The sequence below is a fragment of the Rhinopithecus roxellana genome, chromosome 1 (genome assembly GCF_007565055.1).
Source record: "Rhinopithecus roxellana isolate Shanxi Qingling chromosome 1, ASM756505v1, whole genome shotgun sequence".
NCBI lineage: Eukaryota > Metazoa > Chordata > Mammalia > Primates > Cercopithecidae > Rhinopithecus > Rhinopithecus roxellana.
Genome location: NC_044549.1, coordinates 75,009,659 through 75,026,538, shown reverse-complemented (window position 1 = coordinate 75,026,538; position 16,880 = coordinate 75,009,659). Strand labels below are relative to the sequence as shown.

At 53.2% G+C, this 16,880-nt stretch overlaps 1 protein-coding gene across 3 annotated transcripts in view; it reads right to left on the bottom strand.

The window, feature by feature from the left end:
* Window positions 1–8,919: 8,919 nt before the first annotated feature.
* Window positions 8,920–16,880, bottom strand: part of PRKCD (protein kinase C delta) — a 31,860-nt gene continuing 23,899 nt past the window's right edge. For all 3 annotated transcript variants that reach the window (XM_030925199.1, XM_030925139.1, XM_030925261.1), the window contains 9 exons: window positions 16,275–16,371; window positions 15,948–16,048; window positions 15,637–15,810; window positions 15,282–15,373; window positions 14,595–14,657; window positions 13,149–13,287; window positions 12,769–12,957; window positions 12,015–12,143; window positions 8,920–9,527 (listed from right to left, as the gene is read on the bottom strand). In XM_030925199.1, the coding sequence (XP_030781059.1) occupies window positions 9,369–9,527; window positions 12,015–12,143; window positions 12,769–12,957; window positions 13,149–13,287; window positions 14,595–14,657; window positions 15,282–15,373; window positions 15,637–15,810; window positions 15,948–16,048; window positions 16,275–16,371 (1,143 nt within the window). In that variant the 3' untranslated portion in view covers window positions 8,920–9,368. The remainder of the gene's footprint in view (window positions 9,528–12,014; window positions 12,144–12,768; window positions 12,958–13,148; window positions 13,288–14,594; window positions 14,658–15,281; window positions 15,374–15,636; window positions 15,811–15,947; window positions 16,049–16,274; window positions 16,372–16,880) is intronic.

Sequence of the window (16,880 nt, the reverse complement as noted above, 5' to 3'; positions counted from 1 at the left end):
CTGAGCTCAGGTGATCCACCTGCCTCTGCCTCCCAAAGTGCTGGGATTACAGGTGTGAGCCACCGTGCCCAGCAGACAGCTATTTTTATGGAAGCAACAGTGTACAGCAGCAGCAGAGGCACTGCTCCTTGCAGGGCAGGGCTACCCCACAGGCAGTGTGCCCTGAGTAGTCACTCAGAGGTAGTTCTGCAGTCATATTTATACCCACCTTTAATTACATGCAAATTAAGGAGTGGATTATGCAGAAAGTTTTAGGAAATGAGTGGTAACTTCTAGGTCATTGGGTTGCTGCCATGGAAAAGGGTAACGGCTGGGTGTTGCCATGGCAACAGTAAACTGACATGGCACACCAGTGGTTGCATCTTACAGAAAACTGCTTGCCCCCTCCCTGTTTTAGCTAGTCCTCAATTGGGTCCAGTGTCTGAGCCCCATCTCCAGAGTCAAGTCTCACCTCCTACTTCACCCACTTCCAGGAGACCTTCCCTGGTTGCCATGGCCCACCCAGGAAGAGCCAGCACCTCCTCTGTATGCCCACAGCCTGGGTGGGCACCCCTAGTCACCACACCACCACGTACTGTGATTGTCTTTACACATCTGCCTCCCCACTGAGGCCATGAGTTCTGTTCCTTGATTGCATCAGCTTCCCACCACCCTGCAGAGCCCCCAGCATGCCATCACAGAGTGAATTAATGAGTCCAGCCTTCATTTCAAGGTCAAGACCACTAATGCACTAAAGCCTCCAGTACCAGATCTGCCCTTAGTAGCTGCTCAAGAAACATCAGCTCAACCTGCATATTCATGCCTCAGATGCTACCAGTGGGGGGTACATTTGGGGGTCTCCAGGTTGCTCTGCAGCTGAACCTCTGGAATAGGCTGGGGAAGATCATGAGGGTGGAGGCAGGGAGCTCAGTATGGGCTGTAAGACCAAACAGGGGCAGAGAAGGGGCCATGTCACAGGTGTCAGCTGCTCTTTCTACTGCTGCTGCAGCTTTCCATGGAATTTTGTGACAGTGGTAATTACCCCACCTTTCCTAGGGTTTGATTTTAATTTGTGCTAAGAACTGGGGTATTTGACATTCAAATTTTCTTTCTCACAATTTAAACTCACATGAGACCCACTTGTTATTCCTATCAATCTTAGATACATTTTCTGCTGTGGAGCTGGCTGCTGGCCCAAAGCTCACGGTGAGAGGAGAAGTGAAGGTCCCTGTTTCAGGGACTGGAACCCACTGCTGATTCATGACTCAGGGCTCTGTACCCCACTCCCAAGCTAGGAAAAGTGTGTCCCCTTCCTACAGAATTCCTTACACTTATAGCATTGTTATGAAGAGATCATGTATGACGACATGCGAAATGTTCATGGAGTTAAGAATCACATTCTTACATTTCTGGGTGCTTGGTTGCAGTATGAGTTTTCCATGCATTGACCTCTTAACAATCATAAAGCAGGTACTATTATGCACACGCTGGAGATGAGGAAACTGAGGCTAAGAGAGGCTGAACAGCCTGCTCAGAGCCACACAACTGGGATGGGGCAGGCAGGTGTAGACCCAGATCTGACTCTGAGCCCTTGTCCTATGGTTTGGCCACCAGCACTGCCACTCCCTGGCATACGCCCAGCAGAGTATGCATATGGGTCCATTATAAACAGGGGCATTTGATATCAAGCAATTGACAAACCTGAGCTAGGGTTTAAAGACTTTTTTTTTCAAAACATACCTTTTTTCCAGACAGGGCATTCGGGAACAATTAAGGTAACAAAATCCACTTTTGATTCAATGCAAATATTTTGTGAAGCACATTATTTTTAACTTATTACTCACGTAAAGTGAGTCTAATTGGCTTAACTGTTTCTCAACTCATGATTTACAACCCAGAAAGTGGCTTGGAGAGGCCTTGCCAATGCTACTGATGGCAATGGGCTGCCTAATGGGCTGGGGCCTGCTGCCACTGCCCTTTTTGAGACAGAGTCTCGCTCTGTTGCCTAGGCTGGAGTGCAATGGCACAATCTCGGCTCACTGCAATCTCCGCCTCCTGGGTTCAAGGGATTCTCCTGCCTCAGCCTCCCAAGGAGCTGGGATTACAAGAGCCTGCCACCATGCCCAGCTAATTTTGTTGTATTTTTAGTGGAGATGGGGTTTCGCCATATTTGGCCAGGCTGGTCTAGAACTCCTGACCTCAAGTGATCCGCCCACCTCAGCCTCCCACAGTGCTGGGATTATAGGCGTGAGCCGCCGTGTCTGGCAGCTGCCCTGCTCTTGAGCCGGGTCCCCACCCTCGACTGGGCCAGCTAGCCTCCACCACCCACCTGCTGGAGGACATGAGCTCTAAGGCCCTGGGTTTTGGTCATCTGCCACCGTTAATGCCACAGGCAGCACTAGAGGCCACTCCTAACTTTACCTACTTCTTATCCTTGTCCCTCCCCGTACCAGAGCAGGGGAGGGGAAGAGAGCGTGAGAGGCAGGCTGTGCTGGGGTGGAGCAAGCGCTCAGTGGACACTCAGTATTCACTCACTCACCTGTGCTCATTCCTCAGCATTGACTGGCCACACACCACGTGCTGGGCTCACTGTGGGCTTGCAATGGGTGGAAAGGACACTGAGCCAGGATTCTGCCCTCTAGGAGGTGGCATGTTGGGGAGGCAGCTGGCTGTCCTCTTTGAGGGTCTCCCTTCATCCCTGCCACTACTTTCCTGTGCAACCCTGGCCCAGCCCCTTCTCCTCTCTAGCCTCAGCTTCCCCGCTGTGAATCCATGGAAATTCCCACTAGAGATCCATAATCTCCCAGGGTCCTTCCAGCTCCAAGTCAGCCTGCCTGTGCCCATCATTGCTGCCCTCTGCTGTCCCTGCCTGCCACTGGCTTACTTCTCTCTTATTGGACCCTCTGACGACAGGAAGTAGGGAGCCCTCGTGTTCTCTGACAGTCCCTAAGCAAGACCAGGAAAAGATGGGAGAATGTCCTGTTGTCTCTACAAGAAACATGACAAGGGAACCAACTCACAGATGGAAGGAGCCCCCATTCCAGAGCTGTAGGCCATATCCCTCAACCTCTCAGAGCCTGGGTTTGCTCACCGGTAAAAGGGGAGAGTCCCGGCTGTTTCCTCACGGGGCTGTTGTGAGGGTGAACTGCAGGCAACCATGCAGGAAAAGCATCAAGCACAGTGCTTGTCCCAGGGTATTCTGACATGGGCTCTCAGGTCACACGCCATGAGTGCCAGGCACAGTCATGCCTGTTGAGTGATGCTCGTCAAGGTCCTGGCACACAGCACTCACCTGTTCCATGAAGGAATACACAAATTTGGGAACAGGGCACAGCACTGCCCACCCCACTCACAGCTCCTGCGTCCACCATGCCAGGTGAAATTGATAGAAAGCTAAACTCCCCTCTCCTAAGAAGAAAAAGGAAAAGTACCTTCTCCAAAGCTCTGAGCTTTGTCCAGTACCTAATGTGGGCTGAGCAGCAAATGTCAGGGCCTTCAGAGTTATGTATTTCAGGATAGGGACAGAGAAGAAATTAGGGGTCTTTGTATTAGTCTGTTCTCACACTGCTAATAAAGACATATCGGCCAGGTTCAGTGGCTCATGCCTGTAATCCCAGCACTTTGGAAGGCCGAGGTGGGCAGATCACCTGAGGTCAGGAATTCGAGACCAGCCTGGCCAACATAGTGAAACCCCATCTCCACTAAAAATACAAAAATCAGCCAGATGTGCTGGCAGGTGCCTGTAATCCTAGCTACTTGGGAGGCTGAGGCAGGATAATCACTTGAACCTGGGAGGCAAAGGTTGCGGTGAGCCAAGATTGCATCACTGCACTCCAGCCTGGGCGACAGAGCAAGACTCTGTTTCTAAATAAATAAATAAATAAATAAATAAATAAAGCCAGGCGCGATGGCTCATGCCTGTAATCCCAGCACTTTGGGAGGCCAAGGCAGGAGGATCACCTGAGATCAGGAGTTCAAGACCAGCCTGGCCACATGGTGAAACACCATCTCTACAAAAATATAAAAATTAGCTGGGTGTGGTCGCAGATGCCTGTAATCCCAGCTACTCCGGAGGCTGAGGCAGGAGAATCACTTGAACCTGGGAGGTGGAGGTTGCAGTGAGCCAAGATTGTGCCATTGCACTCCAGCCTGGGTGAGAGTGAGACTCAGTCTCAAAACAATAAATAAAATAAAGACATACCTGAGACTGGATAATTTATAAAGGAAAGAGTTTTAATTGACTCACAGTTCTGCATGGCTGGGGAGGCCGCAGGAAACTTACAATCATGGCAGAAGGTGAGGCAAACACGTCCTTCACGTGACAGTAGCAAGGAGAAGTGCAGAGTGAAGTGGGGCGGGGCGGGGGGGGGGAGCCCCTTATAAAACCATCCAATCTCGTGAGAACTCACTAATTATCATGAGGACAGCCTAGAGGTAACCACCCCCATGATTCAATTACCTCCCACTGGGTCTCTCCCACGATTACCTGGGGATTATGGGAACTACAGTTCAGGATGAGATTTAGGTGAGGACACAGCAAAATCATATCAAACTTCTAAGGCCCACTTAAGAAGCCTGATTTCAGAACTGGCATTCAAGTTCTGAAGACTTAAATCACTGAGGTTATGTGAAGGGTTGATTCAATCTGACGACCAGACCCAAGGAGTGCCCCAAACCTCACACTTCTGGCCTGGTCTGAGCTGTGCTGCCTCAGACCTGGCTCTCACCTTTGGGGGCCTTTCTCTGTCCCCATTTCCTTTCTTTGCTGCTGGGTCTTATATTTTCAGCTGCATGTATCTCCCCCTGCCCCAACCTAAGGAGATCAAGTGCCTGGGAGGATGGTCAGGACTCAGGAAATCATAACCAGCTCCCCAGCCTCTGGCATCACACAGGGTAGTCGTCCGGGGTCACGTGCTGGGCACAGTCAGGGTGCAGGAGGGAGCTGAAGATCCCATCCAGCTTGGAGGGAGGCCAAGGAAGAAGCAGGTGCACAGTGAGCTCATGGGCATGGTGGCTCACGCCCGTAATCCCACCACTTTGGGAGGTCGAGATGGGAGGATTGCTTGAGCTCAGGAATTTGAGACCTGTCTGGGTAACTTGGTGAAACCCCATCTCTACCAAAAATACAAAATTAGCCAGGCAGGGTGGCACATGCCTGTGGTCCTAGCTACTCGGGAGGCTGAGGGTGGGAGGATTGCTTGACAAGCCCATGAGGTCGAGGCTGCAGTGAGCTGTGATGGCACTACTGCACCCCAGCCTGGGTGACAGGTCAAGACCCTATCTCTAAATAAATTAATAAATAATAAATGGGTGAAGGTGGCTGTGACGTTGGAATGGTTGAATTTAGGGCCGTCTGGAGATTCTAAAAATACCAGGGAGCTGTCTAGCTGTAACCTCCACATCTCTGAACCTCTCCAAAATGGTCCCCCAGTATCTCTTTGTTGAAATATTTCCCCAGGGAGTAGTGACATGAAGTGGGAAAGTCAGTGCTCCCTTCCGCGGAAGTCCTCCCCTGCTGGGGTCTGCGGCCTCCGCAGCACCCGCAGCGCCCGCGAGCCTTCTGGCCGCCAGACGGCGCTGTAGCCCAGCTGGGGCCGCATGCTTCCCGCACGGTCCCTCCCTGGCCACCAATCCTCCGCCCGTGGTCTTCCGCGCAGGCGGCGCTCAGGTTGCGGAGGGGGTGCTCGGGCCTCTGCGGGCCACGGCTGGGCCGTACAGGCGGTTGACTTCGCCTTCCAGGGTGTAACCTGTTCAGAGTAGCATTTTCTGTCTTCACCAGGGTAACTGGGCAAAATGCAGATTCCCCAACTGGCTCTGGATCTTGGAGCAGGTGGGACCGCAGGGGCAGCTTTCAAAGTACGGATGCCCGGGCCCTCCACAGATCACCGCGTAAGTAGACCAGGGCAGCCTGGCATCGGCTTCCAGTGACAGCCAGGGCTGAGACCCGCTGGTTAGAACTTGACGCAGGACCAGCGCATGCTGAATTTGAGAGCCACTGCCTTAAAGGGACCTGGGGTCTGGGCAGTCCATTCATTCATTCATTCATTCACTCGTTCATTCATTCATCCATCCATCCATCCATCCATCCTTCCATCCGTCCTTCATCTCTGCAGCCTTTCCCTGTGCCTAAGACTTTGGGTCCCTCACGAGCTGGCCCATGGAACCACAGGGTAGAATCTGGCTGCATCTTTGATTCTCTCAATGGCTTTTTGCCGATCACTTGGCCCTGCACCACTTTCCACGCCAGGAGAGTATTCAACTAGTTCCCCGGCTGCTGGGCCTTCTGCTTGCTTCCAGTTTTTCCCAATTAATCCATGCAGTGGTGGGCTTCCTGGCAAGCCTCCTGGGGCCCTTGGGTGAAGTTCCCAGGTAGCTCTGCCTGAAAGGCACCACTGGGTCATGGGTGGGTGCATTTAACTGCCCACCTGCAGTCCAGTTAGAGGGCTTGCACTTGAAGTGCAGTGTGCAGTGGACAGGCCTGCTCTCCTGAGCATGTTTCATTCCACCGGAGCATGGGGTCACAGTGGCTGCTGTTTCCTATGCACCTAGTGCATGCTGAGCTCATGTCCTGCACTTAGAGACATCGTCAGAGTCCACCGCAGCCATCATGGCACTCCCCATTTTACAGTAGAGGAAGTCAGGGTGCTGGAAGGTTAAGTCATTTACTGAGGTCACACAACCAGGGACATGCACAGTTCAAACCCAGGGCTGTCTAGTAGCCGAGCCCGTGCTCCTGCCTCCAGGCCCTCCTGCACCCATGTCGCTCCGCCCAGCACTGATGGGGCACCCAGCTCTATTTGGCCCTTTCACAGGGGGACCAGGCTGGCTGCTGCTCGAATACCTACTTGGCAGGTGGGAGGCAGAGGGCAGTCTGCCTGCTTCAGGGTCCCCAGGTCCCAGCGAAAGTGTGGTTCAGGGCCCAGCCATAAGAGGTATTTCCCGAGGCTGCTGGGTCAGGCCTGGCACCCACCCAATGGCTGGGAACCGGCCTGGAATGGTGTAGCCTCCCAGGCGGTTTGGCAGTGTCCTTAGTAGCTGCTTCCTGTCCTGGGCTGCTTGAGGTGGAGCTCACGGGCACAGCCCCTGTCCTTTCCTGGGCTCTGCCTGGCACCACTGAGTATCAGCAACAGTCTTACAAGGGCCCGCCAGAGTCAGTTCCATGAGGCAGGGGATTAATGGTCTGGTTTTACAGATGAGGAAACTGAGGCCCATGAAGGAACTCGAGTGCATGGTATGTAGGTGGCAGAGTGGAATTCAAACCCCAGGCTTCTGATTCCAGGCACCATGTTCTTCCCACCACCCTCCACTGCCTCTGGCTGATAAACAACCTATTCCCCCGTTCCACACTGGAGAAAACTGGGCTCGAGGTGCAAGGCTCCACTTTGGTGCTTCAGGAGGATGTTGGGAAGCTCTGAGTTCAGACACCAACCATGTTTTTGTTCTAACCTCCCTCTGAATGGCTCCATGGGGTTCTTGGGGAATGTGTGTTGTGGCAGAGGCAGGGAACGGGGGCCCCCAGGCACCTCCTCTGGGCTCCTACAGCCCCAGTGTCCCAGAACAGAGCCCATGCCATGCTGCCAGTTCCTCCACCTGTGAGCCCACGGGACAAGCACTTCTGAGGTTTTGCCTGCTGTCCTGGACACCCAGCCTGGCCCAAGGCAGAGCAGGAATTCAAGAGGAAGTTTTCCTAAGATAGGAGGTGGGGAGAAGGGGACATTTGGTCTCTTTGGGGAGAGTTTGGCCCCCATCCCTGCAGCCCCCTCCCTGAGCCAGCACCAGCCCCATACCATCCCGCCCTCTCCAGTTGTGGAAACTTGTACCTAAGCCCAGAAAAATGAACTTGCTGGAACTCAGCTGCTTGGCTGCCTGGGCCAGCCAATCTGGTGCTAGGAGTGTCTCGCCCCCATCTAGGGACAGAGGGCCAGGGCTAGACCAGAGGGTCTGAAGAGCAGGCTCTGCCTGAGACCAGTGCCCGAGACAGCAGGGCAGGAACAGAAAGAGGGAGAGGTAGTGAGGGAGGCAGAAACAATGAAAAGCCAGGAGAGGGGGGAGATATGGAGTCGGTGGGGAGGAGGGCAGAGTAGACTCACTGTCTCCAGCTGCGCACACTCAGGGGGGATGCCGGCGCCTCCTGGTCTCCTGGAGCCATTCCTCACCTGCACGACAGGCACACTGGAGCATGTCTGTCAACCTTGGCCCAGTCACTCGGCATTTTTCCACCTTTCTCTCCCACCCTGCCTGTGTCTCCTTCCCCAGGTAGGCAAAAGCTGCTATGATATAGATTCTATAACTTAGACACAGACTCCTCTGCGGCAAAGGCAGGGATAAATGGTAATGAGATGAGGAGTTACAGCTATGGTCTCCTTGCCTTGCCCCCATTTTAGAGGAAACTGAGCCTTTCTTTTTTTTTTTTTTAAAGAGACAGGGTCTTGCTATGTTGTCCAGGTTGGTCTCAAACTCCTCGGCTCAGGCAATCCTCCCACCTCAGCCTCCCAAAGGGCTAGGATTGTCAGTGTGAGCCACCACGCTCACCCAATACTGAGGCTTAAAATGGTCAAGTGACGTGCCCACATCCTTGTGGCTACTCTGTGATTTAAATCCAGATATGCCTGAAGCCTGAGCTGTATTTTCTTCCTCTCCTCCCTCATCTGGGGCCAGCCTCAAAGCTTCTGCTTATGCCTTCTACTTCTCTGCCCTTCCAGAGACAGCTACAGCTGGCCCCATCACCCCACAGAGACACCTGGAGCTCCCTGTAGCCACCCGGAAAAGTCTTCTGCTTTAGGCCCAGGGTCCTGGGCCAGAGGAAACCCATAAATACAAACACATTTGCATGAAGGCCCAGCAGTTAGCTTCCGGGCCAGTTAGCTTCCGGGCCAGTGCTGCCAAAAGTGGGAGTGGCCACCACCAGCTTCCTGGGACAAATGTGTCCTGACAACCAGGTTGGTACCATTTGGTGTTTATTTAGACACACAAATAAAAGAACCTGGTGGTTCAAACAGCTTGTGCTCCTTTTTTTTTTTTTGTCGTATATATATTTTTTTGAAAAAGATCAACATGTCACCCATCCCCCATGGTTTTTCTCTACTGAGCAATATATACAGCCTATTATATATATATGTCTATATATATAATATATATTTTCAATAGATAACTACATTCAAGTAATGAAACACAGGATTTACAATTTTCCTCCGAGGGCAGAGGAAAAGCAGATTCACACACAGTTCACAGAGGAAGTACCATGAGAGCCTGGCCAGACAGGAGCCAAGGCCGCTCTGGGGGCAGGGGTGGGGCCAGCAGCAGAAGTCACCACAGTCCCTCTGCTGCTTATCGTGGGGAGCGGGCAGGTGTGGGTGGAGGGCGGGGCTAGCCTACTCTGTCCAGGAACCTCAGTCTTCCAGGAGGTGCTCGAATTTGGGGTTCACAAAGGAGAAGCCGGCAAACGCAGACTGGTCCATGGAGTCGATGAGGTTCTTGTCGCTGTAGGAGAGGCGTGCCTTCTCGTTCAGGAACTCCTGGTCGAAGTTGCTGTAGTCTCTGGGGGACTTCTACAAGCAGAGGGCAGGGGTGAGCGAACAGGACGTAGGGAATGGCCCTGTAGACACCCCAGGCTGGAGTCCCTGCAGGGCTGGGCCAGGCCAGAGCTGTCCTCACCCAGAACAGAAGAGGGAGCCTCCCCTAGCAGCCTAAAAGGAGCCCCACAGAAAAGAGGCTGCCATTTCCCCAACAGGAGGAGGAAAGTGACCAGGGAGCTCTGGGCCTGGGTGAGGAGAGGTGGTAGCCTCCTGCTCAGGGGCCACCAAATCATAGCCCATGGAGGCCAAATCTCACTCACCATCTGTTTTTGTGGGGCCCACAAGCTAAGAATGGCTTTCGCATTTTTAAGTGGTTGGAAAAAAAAAAACAAAAGAAAAATATTTCATGACATGAAAATTAGGTGAAATTCAGGCCGGGCGCGGTGGCTCAAGCCTGTAATCCCAGCACTTTGGGAGGCCGAGACGGGCGGATCACGAGGTCAGGAGATCGAGACCATCCTGGCTAACACGGTGAAACCCCGTCTCTACTAAAAAATACAAAAAACTAGCCGGGCGAGGTGGCGGGCGCCTGTAGTCCCAGCTACTCGGGAGGCTGAGGCAGGAGAATGGCGTAAACCCGGGAGACGGAGCTTGCAGTGAGCTGAGATCCGGCCACTGCACTCCAGCCTGGGCGACAGAGCGAGACTCCGTCTCAAAAAAAAAAAACAAAAAACAAAAAACGAAAATTAGGTGAAATTCAAATTTCACTTTCCATAAAAAAAGCTTTTGTAATACACAATCATGCCTATTTGTTGATGTACTGTCTGTGACTGCTTTGAGACCATCAAGCCTGAAAAGTCCAAAATATATACTATCAGGCTGTTGACAGGAGAAATTTGCTGATTCTCTGCTTCTAAGGATGTGATGGGATGGTCACACAGAGAGACCGCAAGCTGGTGGCCCTTTGGCCAAACTGAACTGGCAAGTATAATCATTTCAGCTTGAACTGGGTTTTAATGGAATTTCAACCTGTATTTTATTTATTTTTATTGATGTATATATTTTGAGATGGAGTCTCACTCTGTTGCCTAGGCTAGAGTGCAGTGGCATGATCTTGGCTCACTGCAACCTCCACCTCCCAGGTTCAAGCGATTCTCCTGCCTCAGCCTCCTGAGTAGCTGGGATTATAGGCTCGCGCCACCGTAACCGGCTAATTTTTTGTAGTAGAGACGGTTTCACCATGTTGGCCAGGCTGGTCTCGAACTCCTGACCTCAGGTGATCTGCCTGCCTCAGCCTCCCAAAGTACTGGTGTGGGCCATCGCATATTTTAAAACTGAACAACCTATATTTTAAAATTGAACAATGCAACATAAACATCCAGATTTCCAGCTTCTTTTGAAAACTGGCAGATTAAAGCAGCCCTGGGCCTACTTCCTGCCCACTCTTGGTGATGAGAGCCCCTGGACAGCCCCTGCCCCACTGACAAGGGGTACATCACATCTGCTTTGTGTTTCTTAGTGCAGAGAAGGAAATCGACCAAAAGTGAGACTGAAAGCAGGCTGTGTGATTTTCTTGCAGCTGGCCTAGCCTGTCAGTTACATGCTCAGCCAGGACACGTCTGAGTTTGAGGTCCTTGGTATAGGGGAAGTGCTCTGTAGCCTCAAAGCACAAATGTGGGGTGCATTACACAGGCTGCCCAGTGGGAGCTGTGTGCCCTGGTGGAGGAGGGGAATCAAAGGAGACCAAGGGAGTGGGAAGGAAGAACTGTGGTCACAGAGGGGCCACATAGCCCCAACTTTCTTAGTGGCCCCACCTGCCTTTGCTCTCAGGCTGGTTCCTTGGTGGCCCTGTAGATTCTGGGCCTGTGAGTGAACCATCCCCTCTTCCACCTGGAATGCCTCCCAGCTGTCCCTTGTCTCACTTCTTCCAAGGGAGCCTCTCAGACCTCCCAGCCCTGCTCTAGTCTCACTTCTTCCAAGGGGGCCTCTGAGACCCACCCTCTTCTCTGCCACCTGGGCTCCTGCTGACAGACCCACTCAATAGCAACTGATCATGTGTCCTGGGGTATCTCTTATGCTGTCATCTCGTATCACAAATTGTCATCGGTGTGCAAGTTTCTTATCTCTCCAACTAGCTGCGAACTCCTCCGGTTCTGGGACTGCATCTCCCACTTTGCTGTGCAGCCAAGCACTGTGCTCTGCATTCAACAGAGACTCAGGACTCCCCATATGTATTGGAGAATGGATTGAATGGAGTAATAACATGAAGTTTTAACTCTATTTCCCAAAACAGGGTCCTGTGCATAGATCCACAGTCCCCAGTGTGTGCTGACTGACTGAGTCAGGAGGGAGAGGATGAGAATACAAGGGCAGCAGCTGTGACTGAACATGCTGTGGAGATAGGGGAAGTAGACTCGCTGGAAGAAGGGAGAGGTGGAAAGCGTGTGAGTGATGTAGGAGAGAGGGAGGGCAGGGGAGGAGGAGCCCAGCCCGGAGACAGTGCGGGGCAGGATCACATACCACTTTGGGCCTGAAGGGTGGCTCCAACCTCCGCTTTTCTAGCAGAGTCCAGTTTATGGTCTTGAAGAAGGGGTGGATTTTGATGTTTCCGGTCACTCCCAGCCTCTTGGTTGGTTCCCTTTCAAAGAGCTGCAACCCAGCAGGGATCCTGGTTAGCACCCGAGGGCCATGGGAAATTGGAGCGTCAGCAAATCCCCAGCAGACCCAGGGATGCAAAGCCAGGCTTGCCCCAGCCCCGCAGTCAGCCTGGGGAACAGTGGGGCTGAGGGAGATCACTCTGGCATGCAGTGCTCCCAGTTTCCCCAGAGATGAGAGGCTCTGGGCTGGACATCCACGACTCTGCTAATGGGACTTTTTATTATTTACTATCTCCCTGGCCCACAGCTGAGCATCGTATGTTTCTATTTTCTTCCCAACAACTCTGTGAGGCAAGACTGCTCATAGCCCCATTTTGCAGATAAGGAGACAAACTCTAAGAGGTTGTGACCAGCTAGTCCCAGGCGGAGCCAGCATTTGGCCTCGGGTCTGTCTGTCTCCTGACCCTGGGCCCTTAGTCACCATGTCAGGCTGATTCCATGCACAGGACTCGACAGGAGTTCCTGGGAACATGGTGAGACAGCACTACCCTGTATGTTAGGACTGTGGCACCACTGAGGCTGCCATTCCAGAGACAGGAAGCTCCTCACCCAAAGCCCAGTGTCTGCCAGCCCCTGCCCCTACCCCTGCCCAGCCCAGCCCAGCCCAGGGCCTGCACCTTCTCCAGGATGTCCTTGGACTCCTTGGTGATCCAGCGGGGATAATGCGGTGTATCCACACGGATGGACTCGAAGAGTTCATCCTCATCATCACCATGGAAGGGGGACTGGCCAATGAGCATCTCGTACAGAAGGACCCCGAAAGACCACCAGTCCACCGAGAATGTGTACTTTAGGCCCTGTAGGATCTGAGGGGGAGCAGGTCAGCAGGAGCTGAGGTGCTGGGGCTGAGAGGGGCCCCTGGGCACGAGCCCTAGCCAGGCCACCTTGGCCTATGGGCTTTGGCTTGGACCTCACTGCCCTTGGGAAGCCTTCCCCCGCCCACCGTGGGGAGGCAAGGTGCCTGACTGAGCGGGGGTATGGAAGGGTATCGGCTCACCTCAGGGGCGATATAGTCAGGAGTGCCGCAGAAGGTGCTGGCCCGGTTCTCCCCGAATATATTCTCTTTGCACATCCCAAAGTCGGCAATCTTGATATGGCCATCCCGGTCCAGCAGCACATTGTCCAGTTTGAGGTCCCTAAGGACAGGGGACAGGTAAGAGTCAGCAGGGGCCATTTCTTCTCCTTCCCCACCCTGCCCGCCATGTCCTAATTTTCAGCCATATTAGTCCAGGACTGTCCCCAAGAGTACAAGGTAATGAGAAAGAGAAAAGGAAGCAGGAGAAAGAGATCCTAAAAACAGGTGCTTCTTGCAAGTCCGCTACTGTGTGCTAAACGCTGGGCACACACCGCCCTACTTCCTGAAACCCGAATGGGGCTCAAACAAGTGATGTCACTTGTCCAGGGTCCCCTAGCAGTCAGCAGCAGAAGTGATCTCCAGGTTCAGTTTTGTCTACTCCCCAAAGGTGGGGACCATGTCTATATTTAGTAATTAGTCATCTGAGTAGATACTTTATGCATATGGGAACTAGAAATGGCAAACAGTACAAAGTCTGCCTTCCACTGAGCTCAATCACCAGGCTCTCCTTAGAGCAATTCTAGGCATGGACAAGCATATGGCAGCATGCAGCTTGCTCCCACTTTTTTTTTTTTTTTTTTTTTGAGATGGACTCTCGCTGTGTCACCCAGGCTGGAATGCAGTGGTGCAATCTTGGCTCACTGCAACCTCTGCCTCCCGGGTTCAAGCAATTCTCCTGCCTCAGCCTCCTGAGTAGCTGAGATTACAGGCATCCACCACCATGCCCAGCTAATTTTTGTATTTTTTAGTAGAGACAGGGTTTCACCATGTTGGTCAGGCTGGTCTCAAACTCCTGACCTCAGGTGATCCATCCACCTTGGCCTCCCAAAGTGCTGAGATTACAGGCGTGAGCCATCGCGCCTAGCCTCTCCCACGTTTTAAAGCCTGAATGCTAATATTCGATACACACTCTCCTACAGGTTGGTTTTCCACTTAACAACGTGTCTTGGCATTATCCCACGTCAGTACACAGAGCCTGGCCGCAGCCTTTTTGGTGGGTGTACAGTTCCTACCATAGGATGGAATCATAACTTATTAGATGAGACTTTATGGAACCAGTCTCTTCTAGCAGAAGCTTAGATGACTCGATGGGTCTTCAGAGCGAGATTGATGGCTCCAAGGATGGGCGGGGCAATGGTGTCAAATATGGGCAGTGAGTTCCTAGTTCCTGGAGCTAAACCAGCCTCAAATGGGGGCCACAGGAATGCTCGCACCAGGGTGGGAGGTTTAGGCAAATCCCCAGCTAAAGATTGATTTCCAGCAGAGAAGGAACTGGTGTTGGGGGAATCCTGCTTGCAGCATTTCAGAAGATATGATGGGGCTGGAGCCTCCCCTCCCAAGAGCCCCCCGCTGCCCTAACCCCTGCACCTGTAAATGATGCCCTTGCTGTGTAGAAACTGCAGTCCACAGATTATCTCAGCTGCATAAAACCTGGGCAAGATAGAGAGACGAAGTGTTCTAGGATCTCTGCCGAGCAGCCTCTGCTTCCCCTCGGGCCCTCATCCCACTTCCAGGGGCAAGAAATGCTGCAAATAACTCCATGGACAACCTAAGCATGATCAAGTACATCTTGTATCAGGCAAGTGGGGGCTGGCAGCCCAGGCAGAAAGTTCTGAAGGGAAAGCTCTCAGTGAGCCAGTTCTCTAAGAGTGTATGCATTTATATGCATGTACACATGTGTTTGCATGCACACACACACATGGTTAGTTGGGGGGGCATGTGAATGGGGAAAAGCAGGTCTGGGGGCCATGCACCAGGGTCCTGTGTCCTGTGTTGTGTAGGACCACCATTTGCAAGGCTGCCCTGGCTGTGGCCCACCGAGGGTCCAGAACCCAGAGTATTTGTGCTGAGCCCCCAGCCGCAGCTCACTTGCCACCCATGGCTTCTTATGTGGTGTGGACCCAGGCTATCCCCACATCTCCCCAGCTGCTGCTCTAGCCCATGCTGGCTTTTCTAGGGAGAGGGAAGAAGGCATGGAGGGCAGACTGGCAGTGGGTTCTGAGCCAGTGGCCCTTCCTCCACACTGGGCCCTTCCCCACCATGGCCCTCACATACGTGGCACGGTAGAGTTCAAAGCGGCCTTTGTCCTGGATGTGGTACATCAGGTCCCCCCCGTTGAGGAACTCCATCACAAAGAACAGGTGGTCCTGGGGTGGGGAGGGTGGTGAGCAGGGGTGAGAAACAGGCAGGAGGCTCCCTCACTCAGGGCCACTGGGGCCAAGCCCCAACAGGAAACAGCAGGGACAGGCCCTGGCTGAGGGGGACAACTCTGCCCTGGGAGGCATGAGGGGGGAAAGCATGGCCCTGCTTTAAGTGGCCTGAGGGGGAGACACAGCCCTGACTTAGAGGGGCTGAGGGGCTGTGGGACATGGCTGTGGCATGGGGCGGTGACGGCAGGAGGCCCAGGAACCTTGGTCTGGAAGGTGCAGATGAGGTGGGTGAGAAAGGGATTTTCTGCGGCGAGCGTCAGCACCCGCTTCTCAACCATGGTGCATTCCACATCGTCGTCGATCAGGACCACATCCTTCTTGAGGGCCTTGACAGCAAAGTACTCTCCTCTGCCCTTCAGCTCTCCAAGCAGCACCTGATGGGGAGGCACAGGTGCTGAGCAGGGGAGGACAGGGCAGGGGCCACAGCCCGATTCAGACTCCCGCCTCAGCCACCTAAGCAGGAAGCAGCCAGGGTGGGGTGGGAAGCAGATACCCGGCTCACAGCCCTCACCTTCCCAAAGCTGCCTTTGCCCAGGACCTTGTGGAAGATGAAGTTGTTGATGTTGCACTTGCTGCTGCCCTCCCAGATCTTGCCGTAGGTCCCACTGTTGTCTGCCCGAGAGATGGCACCTCCTCAGATCAGGGTCTCAGTCTACACAACTCCCCTCCCCCAGGGCCCGGGGTAGGCTGGGGGAAGGGGCCTCAGAGAGGAAGGGGCTCACTCCCCAGGGCCGGGGGTTCCTCCCATATCTCACTTGACAACAGAAGGAAGGACAGTCCCCTGTCTTTGGCCTCAGGGGGAATACAAACTGTACAGGGGCAATGGACCCAGCTTCACCTTGCGAGTCCTCCCCAGCGACTCCGGTCTTCTTCTCGAAACCCTGGTATATCCCAACAGGCTCTGAGGAGGCCGAGTCTGATCTCCGGGAGGCTCTCTGGGGAGAGAGCAGAGGTGGGGGGCCAGACGGTCAGACCATTATCAGAACTCCCAGCCCAGAAGGAAGACCCCCAGGTAAAACTCCACCCTCAATACCAAGAGGAGACAACAGGGGCACAGCCCAGGCCCCCTACTCGGGCTGCGTGTACACACGCACACTCTTCCCGGAGCCCAGAGAAGCCTCAGTGGTCTGAAAGGCTCTGATTACAAACAGAAGTTTCGTAAACAAAACCCTACCTTCCCAACCACTCACTCAATAGATTTTATTTGACTATTTAGCTTCATTTCTGATTGATTCTAAAATTGTACCTTTAGGTTTCGTGGCATCCCTCAAGCCCCACCCATGTACAAACGTCCACACCCAAAGTCTTAGTTCAAAGTGTTCCAACACCCAATCCTGTGGTCCCCACGTTCACCCTCAAAGAAAGAACTGCTTGAATAATGAATTTCTCATGAACAAAACCCCCCTTCCTCTGCTGCCTAAATTCTTGAGTTGGATCTTCCCGA